Here is an 18,110-nt window from a genome sequence, read left to right as displayed (position 1 = left end):
CATCAAATCAATGGCACCACAGCAGAGGCTGTCAGCTCTCTCAGGTCCACCCTCTGTGAAATATCACTTTAGAAACAGTCTTATACGCTAAGTCTATAAATGATTGACTTTTGAGTCAAGACTTACTGGAAATTAAATAGAGCAGTTGCGTGATATGTGTGTGGGCATATGTCTGTGTGTGGGTGTGTGTGTGTTCGGAGGGTAGGGTGGCGGGGGTTCTGTATCAGCGGCTATTTAACAGACGCTGACTGTGAGGATCATCTCAGTCAGTCATGGGTCGTCCTGGGTTTCAGAAGTGGACATGGACACTCTGTGTCCTCTTAAGCTGCATGTGTGTCGCCCAAGTCATGGCAGGACCGTAAGTTTGCCTGTTATTTTTTTTCTTTTCAAACTAGGGTTTTGATCTTGTTGATTTGCTACAGAAGTTTGTATTGGTGTTCCCTGCGTTTGAGATCCAGTGTGACAGGCCTCCCAATGGCATGTGTGTATGTTTCTGTGTCTATAGGCATTACATGGTAGCCATCCCTGCAGTTCTTGAGGCTGGAGCTGAAACAAAATTGTGTGCCAGTCTCCTGAAGCCCAACGAGACTCTGGACATGACCATCACTCTGATTTCTGTTGAAATGAACACAACCCTTCTGAAAAAATCTTCCAGGCAGGAGTTTCATGACTGTGTTGATTTTAAGGTCAGCTCATTAGAAAGGCTTTGATTCATAAGACATGTTCATTTATTCAGTTTTAACACATATAGTTCTCCTGGTGCCTAAAAAATATGTTTCTCTCACAGGTTCCCCTGGTGCAGAATCAAGAGGTGTACGACTTTGAGGTGGAGTTGAAAGGCAAAATATTTTACTCAAAAGAAGTGAGGAAAGTCAAGGCCACAGTCTACCAACCGATGACGTTTGTCCAAACAGATAAACCCATCTACCTCCCTGGACAAACAAGTAATTTTGAACTAATGATCTTTGTTGTTGTGCCGAATATATGTGGTATATCAGTTATACATGTGTAATAATAGAATAATAGAATAATCGTGGCGGATGGTGACAGACTAAATATCTGACAGATCAATGAGGAAATACATTTAATCCTGTTTTATCACGTTTTGCTTTAATTTTACTCTGGTATTTTCATTTCAATTCAAGATGGGTCTGATGTGTTGGAGGCTTCCTGTGGGAATCAGAAACAGAGAGATAACAGAGAGAATGTTTTTAAAGCCAAACAGTAATAGCCTCTTTTTGTAATCTCTGGTTTGATAGTTACATTATCAGCTCTGTGCAGACCGCAGTCTTAATGGCCGGATATGACATTTAGCAAAAGCCTCATGTAACCTCTTTGAATTTCTCAGTGCATTTCAGAGTCGTCACACTGGACAGCAGGATGAGACCCACCAATAGGCTGGTGAGTATTTGAACTAGCTCCTTCTTGTAGATTCAACTCACAAACAGGGCAGGCACACTTGGCTCTCTAGGTAAGCTTCACTCCTGGCGCCCCCCCCCCCCCCCCCCCCCATAAAACAATATTTATTCAAAAGGGGTACAAGGAGGTACCTACCCCTTCCGTTTTTTATTTAAAGTGCAAAAAACATACATTCAATTATTATGGTGTCTCTTTACTTCAAACATCTTAATACACATTATTACAATATTGACCTATTGAACATTAGTTTATAAGATTAAGATGCATTTATTAGTCCCAAACACATGCACAGACACACTCATGCAGGTAGAGAAATTTAACCTCTGCTTTTGACCCATCTGGTGCAGGACACACAGAGCAGTGAGCGACCATGTGCGGCGCTCAGGGAGCAGATGTTATGGGAGTAAGGTGCCTTGCTCAGGGGCACTAGGCAGGGTAGGGAGAATCCTCTTGGATTTTTGGACAGATCAATCGAGGTTCGTCTTTTGTTGTCTCTCCGTGGAGTCGAACCAGAGACCTTCTCTGCCCATAGTCCAAGTTTCTGCCACTAGACCACTGCCTCATAACTGGTCTTTATAAGGCACAATAACAATACGTGACTTAATTACAGAGTCTGTGTGTCGGAGCTGAACTACATCCCTGTGTAAAGTAAACAATATACTATCGCGACCCGCCTGCAAGACGACGCGGAAGTAAATAGACACCTATAGAGGCGAATGTAGCCCCGCCCACCTAGTGGCGCGAGAGCCCTGCCTCACTGCCCAGCGGAGTTTCTAAGTTTTTACCAGTCTAAGTAGATAATCAAAACAACATCAACATGTCTCAGTGACACTCGTGGTGATCAAGCAAAGCTTTAGGAGCTAACGTAGGTGACTATCACCCACTACTAACCTGTAGAATACTGGATGAATGCAGCAGCAATAAAGACACGGAGCATTCAGTTCCTCATCCAGACTACATCTGGCATGTGGGCGGACGTTACCCCCAAAGAGACTACTCTGCTCCGGTGCCAAACGTTCCACCTGAGTGCTGCTGTCATTTACTGATCTCTCTAATGAAACATAAACCCACGTGACTATCAAGTATATTATTAGGAATAATCTTAAATTACTAATTACTAATTATTAAAATACTTAAATACAATATTTTGGGGCATACCACATGCAAAAAACTCTGTCCAGCAAACAATTATATATATTTTATTATTTATTTTTGCTGGGCGCAGTTTTTGACGCCCCCCTCTGAGTGGCGCCCTAGGCAACCGCCTATGTCGCCTGTAGGAAATACCGGCCCTGCTCACAAACATCTGTTAAATATAATAAATAGAAGAGCGGGTTCACGATGTAAAAAAGCCTATTTTCAGGTTGTGTTTAGTATAATAGTATCTACATTGACCTTGTTGGTCCCTGCATTAGATAATTGGTAGCGACACATCAGAGCTTTAGCTGCTCGATACTATTGTGTTGTGTTGCAACCTGTCTTTCAACAAAGTTCTCTTTTTTTGTTTCTTTCTTATCTTGCAGTACAATATAATTGAAGTTGAGGTAAGTCTAACATCCACACTACAGTACACTCACACTTTAACACACTGTATATAGGAGGTGGAGGAGTTTTACACATTGGTAAAATGTAAACCTCCCAAAATCATCTAGTGCAGGCCAACGAGTGAACATGTTTCTGTATATATAGTGTCTGTAATTGGACAGTGTGTTGCTAAGGCTTTTAGAGTAGTTTGAAAAAATAATACTGTATGTAATTAAAATGTGGGCTTATAGTTGGGTTAAATTTGATCTGAAGGAGAATATGAAATGCTGAGCAGCATGTTGAGTGCTGTATTTCTGTGTGACATCCCTTTACATGAATTTCATTTTGTGTCATAAACACATCTTCCTTCCCATTTATTTCATGAAACAGGATTCTAATGATAACCGAGTTGCACAGTGGCTGAATAAAACAGCCGATAGCAGCATACTGCAACTTTCTTACTCCTTGAACTCTGAGGCCCAGGAAGGAACCTACCAGGTTATCGTGACCGTTGGCCAGGATAAAATATATCACAGTTTCAAGGTGGAGAAATATGGTAAGTTATGGCTATTTAAAAAAAAAGACATTTCCATATACCCGCAATGCAGCAAATGTGTAACAACCATATTTCATCCACAGTTTTGCCTAAATTTGATGTAAAAATAACGGCAGATGATGTCGTCAGTATTGAGCAGGAAGAAATAAAAGCTGAAATATGTGCAAAGTAAGTCAAAACCTTTGCTTGACATGTCTACTCTCAAAATACTGTAACTCTGAATAAGATTTGCAGTTGTTTTTTTTCTATTTGTCAACAATCACAATGTGTTTCGTAGGTATACATATGGACAACCTGTGCCAGGCAGTGTCAAAGTTAAGGTCTGCCGACCTCTTAGTCGCTATTATGTTGATATAGCTATTCCTGATAATCCAGAGGGACTGCCTGACATAACACCCCCATGCTACGAGGAGACAAAGGAGGTAGAGTTGACAGAATCATCTCTCAGCAGAAACAAGAAGCAAAGTGTAACTGTGTTTTTCTATCAATGTGGGTAAGGTGACATGTACTTCATTCAAATATCAATTTATTCTTTACGTATTGATTTATCTATTATTATTTATTATTCTTAAATTCCAGCAGCAGACTGAGTCAACCCCACCCCCTTCGTTAACATACAGACAAAGAAATAGAGAAAAAAACATAAACATAAATTTCGAAAACAAATAAGTAAATATTTAAGTTTAAAAAAGTTAAATTAATGAACAAATGTAAAAATAAATGGATACTTACGTACAAGTATATAAACAAACACTTCCCTCACCACACTTTTGTATTTTTTTATTTTCATTATTTCATTTACTTTATTTACCATATCTATTTATTTATTTACTTTTATATGCCAGCGTTAGACTGAGTAAACGCGCCCACCTCATTAACATACAGACACAGAATCACAGAACGAAATTATGTGAAAATTTGGAAAACATAAATTAATATATAATTTATAAACCTGGAACAAGATGTTGGATATTCAATGTACGTTTAAAGTTCTTCGGCACAATTTAGGGAACCAACTACCATCCACCTGTTAGCAAGTGTTAGTGGCCCACAGTGGAGGTTAGGTAAACAACTTCAGTTTTGCTCCTTAGCTTCATCAAGTGTTTTGGTCTTGTAATCAATGCTACAAGCCGAACATGAGGGTGCGCTGAGGCTAAAGTTAAATCTGATTGGCTACTGGCTTGTATGGCAGTGCTATGAAAGCTTTGTGGCCCCTTTAGTAGATCGGACGTCTTTACCTCTTTACCTTTTTTAACTTAATGCTTTCCCTTTTTAGAACATAGGACAAGATGGAGGATTTCCCTTGTTCTAACGCAATAATTAATACCTACCTCCAGTTGAGGGTAGTGGATGTTAGGGACATAAATATATAACTTTAAAATATTTTTTTTTGATATTTATGAAATACATTCATGTTTCAAACTGTATGTGTTATTTATGTTTATTTATGTATATGTTTATTATTGATATTTTCTAATGATTTATTTATTTATTCCTTTTTTTATTTTGGCAGATTCAGTTCTAAATAGTCACGTTAATTATGATGGCATTTGTTAATGGTTACTTAGTGGTTACTTTGGTTCTCCAAACATTTGCCAGGTTAAACTTGCATGTCACTCTACAGAACGTAGTTGTCTAAGAAGAGCGTGACCCTCAGACTGTAAATACTGAGTGAATGAAAGTTTAGGTTTGAATTAAATCCATCTAATCTTATTTAATTTGTGATTTTAGACGGGAAAGAAAGGTTGTGCCACTTTTAACTTCAAGATGACAACTTTCACAAAACTCGACCAAAAGGTGCTTCAAGATTACTTGGATCTGATTGTTGAAGTGGAAGAGGAAGGGACAGGCAAGTCTTTGGAATATTTGATATTTTTTTCGTACGTCAGAGAGATATTTTGTATATTTGGAGTATATTTTACTGAAAAACATGTTGCATACATCCATGTAACATGGAGGATTTCTGCATAGATATTTCCCTCCACCAAATGAAGAGACTGCAGATTTCATATGTTATTGGAAAGCTGATGTTCATCGACACACCCAAGATTTATGACAAAGGATCAAATGTGGAAGGAAAAGTAAGTGCAGATTGTTCCCTTCACGTCGTCACTGTCATTCGACGGCAGCGATCTGCATCCTCACTGACACAACGCTCTGCCCTTAACAGGTTAAAGCGGTTCACTTCAATGATACACCCATAGCTGACATGCAGGTCTACCTGTTTAAAGGTGAGAGGTGGTCCTCACGTCTGCTGCAGAATCTCACCACTGACAGCGATGGTTTGGCCACTTTCTCATTCTCCACAGCTGAACTCAATGGAGAGATCAACCTGCACGTAAGTAGGAGATAACTCGTCAGCCACACAAAAACACCTTCATGACAATGACAACACAGCTCAAGAGTGAGAAGCCAAGGTGTTTTATAAAAGTACAGCAGCAGTACTGGGTGCACCATTGTATAGGGGCCATATTGCAACAGGAACTGTGTCTTTACCTTGACATTTAGCTTATTTATGATAACTGAACTCACTTTCCAATGTATTCCTCCTTTTCATCTGGTTTCTTTTCTACGATCTAGGTTAGTAATAAACCAATACTGGACTACTCTGGTTATAGAACTCGATACTACGAGACTGGCCAACACACAGTGTCTATGAGCCAACCTCCCTCTGCTGACACCCAAACAGTCAGCTCCCTGGAGGTGGTGAAGAAGACAAATCCACTGTCTTGTGACACAAAAGAAGAGATCTCCATCAAATTCACTGTCGTTGGAGAGAAAGGGGCCTCTGTAATGGTGATCTACCTGGTAAGTTGTCGGTGAACTATTTCTCAGCTTATGAGAATATGTTTTTCACAGAAATATGGACATGGAAAATGTATTTTAAAATAACTTTCATATAAGTTTTTGACATCTGTCTTAAAAGATCATTGCAGGCCCTTCGCATTCGTACAGAAGTTGGTAGAAATTATTTTAGTTTCTTTGCGCCTACTGACTGGCACTCAATGCAAAGTGTCTTTAAAATAAAAACTTATGCATATGCATCATATTTACTGGGTTAATTTATATACTCTATCTGTTTATGTGTATTTTATTGTATCCCCTTAATAAATTTCGATTAGAAATAAAGGCTCATTAAATTGAATCAAAAAACCTCTACTTGTAATCTAGTATGCCATGGAATGAGGTTTTTTTTGCATGACTCATTCAGCCATTTTTATCTCAAACTCTCTAGGTCTTATCCAGAGGAGCCATCATCATGCAAGGATTTAAACAGATTGAGTTTCAAGACCTTCCAGGTGAGCAGAGACAGGCTTTAATCAAGAATCTGGAAAATCTTGTATTTGAGATGTACATGGAATGAAAATATACTTGTACTGCTGTTTTTTTACATGGAAACATGTGGATGATACTTGTTGTTTCTAACTTCACCTTTTAGTGACTGAGGGTGGAATTTCCTTTGAGTTGAATGTGCATCCAGAAATGGCGCCAGAAGTCCAGGTCTTGGCCTATGCCGTTCTCCCCAGTGAGACTGTGATCGCTAACAGTGCTGACTTCTCCGTAGAGAAGTGCTTCAGTCACAAGGTCAGTATAGAAGAAAACATGAGGCACCAGCTACGCTTGTCAGATGTAGGTGCAGAAGGTGTTTGCTACATATTGTGGATAGGTACCCAGGCTTTCCACAAGGATATGGATGTTACCGCTCAATTTGTGTGTTTGCATATGCAGCCCTGTCCTATGGGAGGAGAGGACAAAGAATTAGAGCAAATGGGAGCAGATCAAAACAAGGCTTCTTATTAGAATATGGCCAATAATACAAATCAAACAGGGAATTATTGAATCAATTTATGAATCAATAAATCAACTATCTAGATGGCACTTGTAGAAGCCTTGATATAAAGTCTGTGTTGGATTAGAAAAACCACACCAACATCAGATGAATTACTTTTACCTGAGTTCAGTGACAAACTAGACATATTGTGTTGTCATCTCCCAAACTGCAGTGTGTATAAAAGTTCACAATAACCCCTTATTGGTAAGAATATACATTAATGTCCCACCGTCAATATTTCAGGCTTTAGTCTCATTTCAATAAAGTCCAGATGGTGTGATGTGTGTTTTCTGTGTTTGTCAGGTGTCGCTGGAGTTTCTTCCATCCTCAGCAGTCCCAGGAGAGGAGACCACCATGCAGCTAAAGGCCCAACCAGACTCCCTGTGTGGAGTGAGCGCTGTCGACCAGAGCGTCCTCATCATGAGACCAGGGGAGGGCCTGACTGCAGACAAGGTAACTGCTCCTCTACAATTAGATGCTGACATGCTGGAGTTTTATTCTAGTTTTCCTCTGCAAAATATTTTCCATCGTTAATAATATCAATTACCCAGAGGCTATGGCTTTATGTCCTGATTGTTTTTCTTGGCCCTCTTCCAGGGAGGTTTCATTGTTACCACAAGCGTAACATAGCTGTTTAATGCAGTTCAATGCTAATTATTTTACCTTTAAAGGGATAGTTCAGTGTAAACAGTGTAGCTGATTAGTGACCTATCTTCAGACGTAATAAAACAACAGAAAAACCATAACAATCTCAATACCAATCGTGTTGTAGATAATGAGTGTTTTGTACTTGACAACCACCCTTTCAGATGGAGCTGCCCTAAATCCACGACTACACTCATCAGATCTTCATGCAGCAGTTTCAAGATTTCAACCTTTTTTCTTTACAGATTTTTAACTTGTTGCCTGTCACCAAAAGGTCTTATGTTCCATATGATGTACATGATGCAGTAGAATGCTTGCCGGTTAGACCAAGAAGATACATTTATCGACATCCTTCTGAGAGAACTGATGCATTTAAAGTTTTCGAGGTAAATCCACATACAGTTACCTTCATAATAAAGGAGTGAATGTTTTTTAAATGCAGTTAATGGTTGTATGTTGTTTGAATGTCTAGAACGTTGGATTGAAGATGGCTACAAACTTGTTTATCCGTATGCCTCCATGCCTCAACTTCAGAGGAAGAGAATACCACGAAGGTGGTCATCGTCAGTATGGTAACTGTTCTGCACTGTTAAGAAACACATACTGGATTAGGTGCAAAAATCAAATCATAGTGTCACTGCCAAAGGTTGAGGAAGTACTGAAACATTTCACTCAAGTAACAGTATAAATGAATAAACTAAAATAAACCCAAGTAAGAGGACCACATTATAATTTCTGTTGTTTCTACATTTTCTTGTATAAGTAAGTACCTTCTTTTAAATAGTTGTAAATTATTGAAAGTAAAAGTATGGAGTGTGGCCTATTCATCATTACTTTTTTCCTACATTTATTTATTTATTTTCCACAAATAATTAACAATATTATAGACCTTATAATATTGGTCACCCCACCCTGCATCTAATAATAGGAAAAAGAAAATAATGACAATCAACAGCACATAATACCAACACATTATAAGGTCTAGTGGCAGAAACTTGGACTATGGGCAGAGAAGGTCTCTGGTTCGTCTCTGGTTTGACTCCACGGAGAGACATCAAAAGTCGAACCTGGATTGAGCTGTCCAGAAATCCAAGAGTCTCCCTACCCTGTCTAGTGCCCCTTATCAAGGCACCTTACTCCCCCAACATATTGCATGTACGGCGCTCCCCGAGCGCCGTTACATGAGTAAGGTCGCTCACTGTCTGTGTGTCGCTCACTGCTCTGTGTGTACCAACATAGCTATTGGTAAGATAGGAAATGACAGGGCTCCATACTTCTTTCCTTTAAGGATATAGGTAAACTTTTCCATTGACATATCTGTTGCCATCTCTTTCAACCATCTGCCTATTCATCATAATGGCTGGTCAAATTCGTTTTCCATCTTCAGCTTTGCTGGCGTTAAACGAGGCAGTGTCTAATGTTCCTCCATGTCCTGATTGGTTCAGAGAAACAGATCTCTCATTGATTACAACATACAAAAATAACATACTTCAGTAAAATACACATCATGAAAATGTACTTAAGTACAGTAACTAAGTCAAATCACTACGTTAAAATCCAACCACTGGTTACTGCTGTCTTTCCAGTTGAATATTTTTTTGTTTCTTTTCAGAAATTGCATATCAAAATACTCCTACCCGAATGAATGTACACCGGGAAATGGTCGGGCCAACTGGTCATGGTTCCCCAGACTCTTCTCTCCCAGCTATAGAGACAGTCCGTACTTTCTTCCCTGAGACTTGGATATGGGATCTGGTGGAAGTTGGGTGAGCTTGTATATAAATTGAATATTAGTACGACTGTACATTATTACATTGTTTGATGTGTAAATTAGAGTTTTTCTTTCTGACTTTCTGAATTTTCCCTGCAAACTGTTAATTACATTATATTATACCAGAGAATTATTCCTTCTTATTAATTAGTCCGCCTCAAACAGTTTTACGAAATAATGTCAATTCTTTGTATTTTGTGTGCAGAACTTTTTTTATAAACATGCAGAGGGAATTTAGGGACGATTTTATAGTCAAATTTATAATTTTTTTCTAGTTCACAGTATCTGTGTCTCTGTGTGTTTGTTAATCCAGAGCATCTGGAATGAAGGATGTGTCCCTCCTTGTCCCTGATACCATCACCACCTGGGAGACGGAGGCTTTCTGTTTGTCCCCTCAGGGTTTTGGCTTGGCTCCTCGTAAAGAAATCATCGTCTTCCAACCCTTCTTCCTCGAGCTCACGATGCCCTACTCCATCATCCGTGGGGAGCACTTTGAACTGAAGGCAACCATCTTCAACTACCTTTCCATCTGCATCATGGTAAAGGGGGCTTAAAAAGCCTGTAAACTAATGTCTGCTTGGCAACAATCTAGCATCATAATGACAACATTAACTTTCTTATGTTTAGTAGATCTTATGTCTTTGCCTGCAATCATTTACGAGTTGGCACTAAACACAAACGTGAGGTTGAAGGGAATCTTTTGCAGGGTTGTTGAAATTACTTTAAGCAGCTAAATTCATGGTGAAATCATAATTTGATTCCAATTTTTTTTTTAATAACTGCTATGAACAATTGAGATTCAAAATACTTCACTAACCCATCTGTTGAGACCATGTAGGAATTCATGTGTACACCAATGAATGTACACAATGAATGTATATATATAATGAAAAAAGATGCATATTTTTAAGATCAACAGTGGTTACGGACGTATATTGGTTTATTCCTAATTTTATTATAGACAATCAGGTTTATATGTCTCCAAACATGCAGCAGTTTGAGGATTTGTTCACATTTCGCTTCACATCAGCAGTTTCAAAATATATAGTTGTGTCTCTTGAACAGGTCTCTGTGACGCCAGCACACTCCTTAGAATACACCCTTACCCCCCTCTCTGGTGATAAGTACACATCCTGTTTGTGTGGCAATGAGCGCTTGACCCTCAGCTGGAACATGTCCCCTACAGCTTTAGGTGAGTCTTCAAGCTTTCATCCACACTTTTGCCAAGGTAGTGGAATGAGGGTGCCTATTTCCACATCTTTTAAATCTGTGAGATCAGTGAAATCCATCACAGGGGTAAAATACTTTTGAAATTTATCGGATGTGAGATAATTGTCAATCAAGTTTCAAACAGGGTTTAATTAACATTTTTTCTAAGGGGTTGTGAATGTGTCGGTGAGTGCTGAGGCTGTGGCATCTCACACTTCCTGTGACAATGAGATTGTGAGCGTTCCAGAAAGAGGCCGTATCGACGTGGTCACACGACCACTCATAGTAAAGGTAGTTGTTTTTATGTAATAGCAATGGTCTTTATTCCTAAGCCCTTAAAAAAATACAAGTTAGAAACTCTGCCATTCTCATTATTCCACCATCTCTTTCTCGCTCAGGCTGAGGGAACTGAAATGACAAAGACCCACAACCTGCTGCTCTGTCCAAAAGGTAAGTTGACCACCAGTTGCAAAAAGGAAGCATACATTGGTTATTGTGGCCTTTAGGTCAAGTTTAGTGAGAGTCTCTCCAAATCTTCAAAGGACGTTACTTAAATGCATTTCCATACGTTTTGTCCATAGGAATGTATTATTTTAATTATTGTGCTTCAAGACAGACCAATGTTTCATTCATTTAATTGCTCCATCAGAACTGTTATCATTCAGGATCCACTAACTGTTCATAAATCTGAATGACGTTTTTGTTTTGATCCTGACTGTGGCCTGAGTTTGTCTCTGAGGTGGTTGTTCTCTTTCTGTACACAGGAGAGGCCTTGACAGAGGAAGTAGAGTTACAGCTCCCTGAGAATGTGATCGATGGATCAGCTCGTGCCTCACTATCAGTTCTGGGTAAACGGATAAACTCATTTTGCAGAGTTAACTGTTAACCTTTTTCTTGATGCCTCAGAAATGAGGACATTGATAGTATAAAGGGATGTTTGGATGTTATTGTCCTTCTTGAGAGATTTAATTTGTTCGTATAATGCATCCATGGCACTTTCGTACATTATACAGAAAATAGTTATTTAGTCAATAAAATTATTATAATAATAACTTAATTTGTATAGCACAACCTAAACAAGGTTATAAAGGGCTTCGCACAAAAAATCCAGGGCAAAATTAAGAATGAATTATAATAAAAGGTATTCAGTTCAGTTCAATCTTGAGGGTTATGACATAAAAAGGTCAAGACCTTACATTTTTAGAGAAACCCAACAGTTCTCACAAATGTGCAGAGTTGTGTTGCATTGCTGAAGCACTTGTGGTTTCAGAAATGCTTGTATAAAGAACACAATTTCTATATTTAAGAATTCAGTACAGTTGAGGGAAAATACCAAAACTTCTTTAGTGCATGGCCTTCTGTATCAGCTGTGTTTGAAGCTTGTTAACATGGTTTTATATCAGTGTGTCAAGTAATTTACATGTTTAGTGAGTCACTGTATTTGTGCAGGCGACATCCTGGGTCGAGCCCTGAAAAACCTGGATGGGCTGCTTAGGATGCCATATGGATGTGGTGAGCAGAACATGGCGCTTCTGGCCCCCAACATCTACATCCTGCAGTACCTGAAAAACACGCAGCAGCTGACACCAGCCATCATGGAGAAGTCTACCAACTTCCTGTCAAGCGGTGAGCCTCAGTTAGCTTCAGCTGAATAATCTAGGACTGGTGTGAATCATTACGCCCTAATAAAATTTAATTTATTTTATTACATAGGTTACCAGAGACAGCTGAACTACAAACATATTGATGGAGCTTACAGCACATTTGGATCAGGAACAGGGAACACTTGGTGAGAAATAACTGATGTACATAGAATTATTTTATCTACCTACTTATTCCACAGCTGTCTGTGTTTCAGTTGGCATCACACTTGGCATGTGTATTATTAATGACCCAAGAAAGTGCCATGTAGCAGTCATCGGGGGCGAGGCAGTGTGCTAATGGCCAGCCTGTGAACTGAGTTGATCGGATTGAGGGTGCTGATCTCTGTCATGACAACAACAGTCAAAGCACAAAGTTTGTTTTGTTGCTGTAATGCCTTAAATCAAGTTCATCAAGGACTCACTAATGACAAGGCATATTTCTGAAGTAGCTCTAGAGCTTTAACAAACAACAAGAGAACATGCCATTCCAAACAGCCAGGTTCAGAACGGGCCCTGCACTAGTTGGTACCTAATGCATGAACTAGCCAAACATAAGACCTATACCATATTGTGTTATGTTCTGTATCATGAAGCATGATAAGGAACAAGTGCGTCTCCTTATTTTCCGTTTGTCAGTGTGTAACTGTGTTTTGATGTTCTCAGGCTCACTGCTTTCGTGTTGAGATCTTTTGCCAAAGCAAAATCGTTCATCTACATTGATCCAAGGAACATTGAATCATCTAAAACTTGGCTGGAGGAAAAACAACGTGAAAATGGCTGTTTCGAACAGTCAGGAAAACTTTTTAACAACAGGATGAAGGTGAGCTTTTTGTTCCTGTAGATTGTGATTAAAACAATATCACTTGAAACTGAAGAGTAGACATTTTATTATCACTCAGTAATATCTTGCTGTACTTAATTTACAATGTGTGGGTGAAATTTGTTTGTTTAATGGAATCAACATGGATGTGGCTGCAAGCGCGAAATCATTTTTGTTAAGTGGGTCCCTGTGCGTTGCATACAGAGTGATGTGATATGTGAATATTGGTCTTTTCCTACAGGGTGGTGTGTCTGATGAAGTGACGCTTACTGCTTACATCACTGCCGGTTTCTTGGAAATGAATTCGTCTACTGATGTGAGTAAACTCCCTCCCCAAAATTATCTCACGCTGTTTCATTCAAACTTCACAATTACAGGATAAACCTATATGCGCACCAATCGCCTCTCCACTGATAAAGAACACTTTTTTTTGTTGCTTTTTTTGATTTAAAGAGTTATATGGTGAAAGCCCCCCTATATGCCAAAAGGGGTGAAGGGGTCAAACACTTAATCCTGTTCTATGCTGATGCTGACAACCCTGCTATGAAAGTATTATTGTGCATGAATAGTAATATTGCACATTGTGTTGGCAATATGCAGATTGGTTGAAACAATACCTCTGCTGTTTGACTTGAGTAACAAGCTGATGACGGCCTCAGATTTCAAATCTGGTGGCTTTGCTCGACACAGCAACCACAAAACTGTTATGTGACTATACTACATAAAGTCTTTCTTTACTTCCCATTTTATGGCATCCGTTTCAGTACAGTATTAAGCTCTGATTGTTTCACGAACTGCTAATGTTTTCAAAGAAAGTTTCACACAAATTTAAACTGAATTAACTTATTATTATTAATAGTTTTGTTTGTACTAATGAGAGAAATACAGAAATCTTCCCACTTGCCACTCGTTAGTATCCAATTTTATTTTGTGAGTGTCACAATTAATCCTGATTCACAATTAACAATATAATATGCACTATTACAATGTATAAACCGCACCTAACTATAAAAACGGCTACTTTTCCTCATGGAGAGGTCAGATTGAAAAAACTATCTTAACACAAACAGTTCTTTTGGTTTGTGTTGTAGGCCTCATAAAATAATAACTCGTCTTTGTAGTGCTTTACAACACTGGTAGTTGTTTAGCTACTTCTGTATCTTTCTTCATTATTTAATTGAATGGTTCTGAAGATGGACTGAAGACAATATCTATAGTGACAATATCTAAATTCAGAGTTTTATTGTTGTTACGTATACATACCTTCTCAATCTAAAATATATGTTACAGGATGCTGTGGTGAAGAAGAGCCTGTCCTGCCTTAAGGAGTCCGCCAATGACCTCAGCAACACCTACACCACAGCTCTGTTGGCGTACGTCTTTACCCTGGCAGGAGACATGGAGACCCGTGCTCACCTCCTGACGCACCTTGACACAGTTGGACACAAACAAGGCGAGCTGCTGTCCTCCTCAAGGAAATCAATCTGCCTTCACTTATTGTCACTGTAGCTGACCTTATGCCTGTATGTTTGTGGATGGGTGTGTTTTAGGGGGTTTCCTCCATTGGTCTCAGACAGCAACAGAAACATCAGCCTCTCTGTCTGTGGAGATCAGCTCCTATGTGATGCTGGCCAAACTCAGTGCCTCGCCCAGTGCTGAAGACCTGGGCTACACCTCTCGCATTGTCAGATGGCTGACGGGTCAGCAGAACTATTATGGAGGCTTCTCGTCAACACAGGTACAAGCCAAACAGCAGAATGGTTCATTGACTAGATGTGTGCTCAGAGCTGTCCTGTGAAAACCATATGTCCACTTGTGTGTGTGTGTGTGTGTGTGTGTGTGTGTCTGTGTGTCTGTGTGTGTGTATCTATTCAAGAGGTTTTCTAAATGCTGTATTTACATAAATTAGTTTATGATTTAGATTGTAAGTAGAATTAGGAATAGTATCCTATCTTATCTGAAAAATTCCAAATAATAGGTTAAAGAATAAATAAATACGAATCTCATTTTAGTTCCTTGTCCTGATAAAAGTGGAAATCATGTTTACTTTCACCATGCACCACTCTCAGCTTTTTACTTTTTAATGGTGACCTTCCACCTCTTCCTGCTGTATGTGTAAACACAAGTGATTTTATGTGTAAAGATTTAAAGTAACATAAAGTAATTGATGTGTCTTGTAGGACACAGTGGTGGCTCTTCAGGCTCTGGCTCTTTACTCCACTCTGGTATTCAGTCCAGACGGTTCAAGCACAGTGATGGTCCAGTCCCCCAGTGGTCAGCTGTCATTTGATGTGAACAGGGACAACAAACTGCTGTACCAGGAGAAGAGGCTACAGGACGTGATAGGAAAGTACAGCGTGAAGGTGAAGGGCAGCGCGTGTGCTTCAATACAGGTCAGTCAACGCTGGAGCTCTAACTGCTTCTGTTGGATAAATGCTCACCTCAACAGGCTTACAGTAGCAGTGCAGAGAGTCTGAAAGTGCTGAATCTCCAATCAAATGTGGTGTCTGTATGCAGAGAGCTTTGCTTCTCATTTTAAATAAATGAGCAGGTCTGACTATTCAAATAACTGGATTTTGATTTTAATGACATGACCAGGTGGTCCCAAACTCTTACAATCTGGGAAATGACTTGATGCTACATAAAGCCATTAAACATAGACTGAACTAAGATCATTTTGCATAACCATCACACTTCAGGGTTTTTCGGGCAGACAAACGGTATAGACTGTAGGTAAAAAATCTTCCAGATTATCCTGTAGTGTGCAGCAGCCCTTAATACAACAACCAAAATCTGGATGTGTGAATGTGACTCCCTTGAAAACAACATGGTTCTTCTGTTTCATAAAATTGAGGAAAGGAAATTATTGATATTCTATTTCAGTATTTTGAATCCTATACTTTCCCTATCCCTATCAGATTAGTCTTAACTACAACATCCCAACTCCGACTGAAGTCACATCCTTCAGTGTTGAGGTCAAGCCAGAGGCTGACTGCGCCAAAAACAAACTCAGTCTGTTGCTAAAGTGCCTGTAAGTAATCTACTCCCACAATACACTAATGATTGAGGCGCACTGACATTTTTGTAAAACAATGCTCTGTATATATCAGTGTGTACTTGATGGTGGATGAACCAGTATGCCAAAATTCTCCAGGATATCCTAACTGTGAGGACAATGGTGAAAGTATGGGACTTCACATCTTTATGGTTTATTGCAGCTATCATGGAAAAGAGAATAATACAAACATGGTGATCCTGGAAATCAAAATGCTCTCCGGCTTTGTCCCAGATCCACAGTCTTTGAAGGGGGTGAGTTATTATTGTAACTTAGACTAGTTTACATCCGTTATTGATTAGAAACCCAGTTGATTATCCTCTCCCCCACAGCTCAAAAGTGCCCTTCTGGTGGATCGTGTTGAAGAAAAGGAGGATCATGTTCTGGTGTACATCCGGGAGGTAAGAGGAATTCACAGTGAGGGTCAAGAGATAAGGATTATCCGATTGTTACTAATTGTGTCATCTGTCTTTTCTTTTTAACCAACAGCTACCAAAGGACATACCCATCAACTACAAGTTAAGTGTCTTCCAGGAGCTGCCAGTGCAGAACCTGAAGCCAGCCGTGGTCAAGATGTATGACTACTACCAGCCAAGTAATTCTAACACTTACACACACAAACCCTAAGTCCCTTTACAGAGACCAGATCAAGCACATATGAAGAAAGGTTCTATTTCTGAAAAATCCATCTTCTTCTTTTCTTCTTTTTCTCAGGTGACCAGGCTAAGACAGAATACATCTACACTTGTGCTGCAGGTAACAATACATGCTGATTCAAGAACATTCTAACCCAACCACAAAAAGTAATAATGTCTTTAATTGGTCAGAACCAATTCTCAAGAGGCTCTATGGCACTGAATAGAGAGTAACTCCACAAAGACCCAACAATTCCCTTATGAAACAACATTTAAGTTAACTGCATTAACTGCATCTGCATTTATTTGGATCTTCACCAAATTGCACACACACAAAAATATCAGTCCCCTAAAAATAACTGATTTGTTTCATCAAGATCCATGAGTTATTCTCTGAGAAAAATGTTGAAAAGCACAATATCTCACAATCCTAAGGTTCCTGAAGCCGCACCATAATTGTATCGGTTCTTCATCACCGATACCATATCTTTCTTCCAAGATTCATTGTAATTTGTTCAGTTCTTTTTGTGTAATGCTCTTAACTAAGCAGAAGTAAACATAATGTCCTTGGCAGAGGTAATGATATCAACAACAACTCTGGACTTCACATGGTGTAATATACTAATATTTATTATTTTTTTCTTTTTGCAGCTTGAAGGGAGGAGAGTTTTCAGTCTCTGGGTTGTCCCACTATGAGCAGTTTAACACAAATGCTTAACACATTTCTGTTTATATACTGTATGTGTTTGAGGTGAAACTTATGAAGAATAAAATGATATGATGTGAATGTCCAACTTAGTTCTCTTATGTTTTACTGTGTGTTTTACAGTGTTTCAAATGTTTGCAGGTGCAGCTTCAGCAGTTCATTTATTCATACACATATCGGAAACCACATTTCAGCTTAGTGTGGAATATGGAGGACCATACATGACTTAAGTAAAAATGAATAAATAAATAAATGTATAAATAAATACAGAAATAAATGAATAAATAAAAAAGGA

At 39.0% G+C, this 18,110-nt stretch overlaps 1 protein-coding gene across 1 annotated transcript; it reads left to right on the top strand.

Annotated features, from left to right (window-relative positions):
* The first annotated feature begins 210 nt into the window (after positions 1-210).
* LOC133952260 (alpha-2-macroglobulin-like) lies at positions 211-17,903 on the top strand. The gene is made up of 36 exons (XM_062386633.1): positions 211-358; positions 506-686; positions 788-944; positions 1,349-1,401; positions 2,943-2,963; positions 3,334-3,499; positions 3,583-3,667; positions 3,777-3,921; positions 5,231-5,348; positions 5,471-5,580; positions 5,670-5,837; positions 6,080-6,307; positions 6,735-6,798; positions 6,939-7,084; positions 7,635-7,784; positions 8,222-8,362; positions 8,449-8,548; positions 9,589-9,742; positions 10,061-10,286; positions 10,813-10,939; positions 11,126-11,247; positions 11,355-11,406; positions 11,721-11,804; positions 12,406-12,582; positions 12,670-12,745; positions 13,263-13,419; positions 13,661-13,735; positions 14,710-14,872; positions 14,970-15,157; positions 15,600-15,812; positions 16,338-16,450; positions 16,638-16,728; positions 16,807-16,875; positions 16,964-17,069; positions 17,189-17,230; positions 17,761-17,903. The coding sequence occupies exons 1-36, from the start codon at positions 273-275 to the stop codon at positions 17,763-17,765; spliced, it is 4,359 nt and encodes a 1,452-aa protein (XP_062242617.1). The 5' UTR covers positions 211-272; the 3' UTR covers positions 17,766-17,903.
* The last annotated feature ends 207 nt before the right edge of the window (positions 17,904-18,110 follow it).

Source organism: Platichthys flesus, chromosome 4 (genome assembly GCF_949316205.1).
Source record: "Platichthys flesus chromosome 4, fPlaFle2.1, whole genome shotgun sequence".
NCBI classification, from domain to species: Eukaryota; Metazoa; Chordata; class Actinopteri; order Pleuronectiformes; family Pleuronectidae; genus Platichthys; species Platichthys flesus.
This window is presented reverse-complemented; position numbering and strand designations above follow the sequence as displayed.

Bases quoted from the DNA above. Each gene is read 5' to 3' on its own strand.
- LOC133952260 (XM_062386633.1), top strand. From the start codon at position 273: ATGGGTCGTCCTGGGTTTCAGAAGTGGACATGGACACTCTGTGTCCTC. The intron at 9,743-10,060 runs GTGAGCTTGTAT...TTGTTAATCCAG, and splicing joins TGGGATCTGGTGGAAGTTGG to AGCATCTGGAATGAAGGATG. The intron at 12,746-13,262 runs GTGAGAAATAAC...TGATGTTCTCAG, and splicing joins TCAGGAACAGGGAACACTTG to GCTCACTGCTTTCGTGTTGA.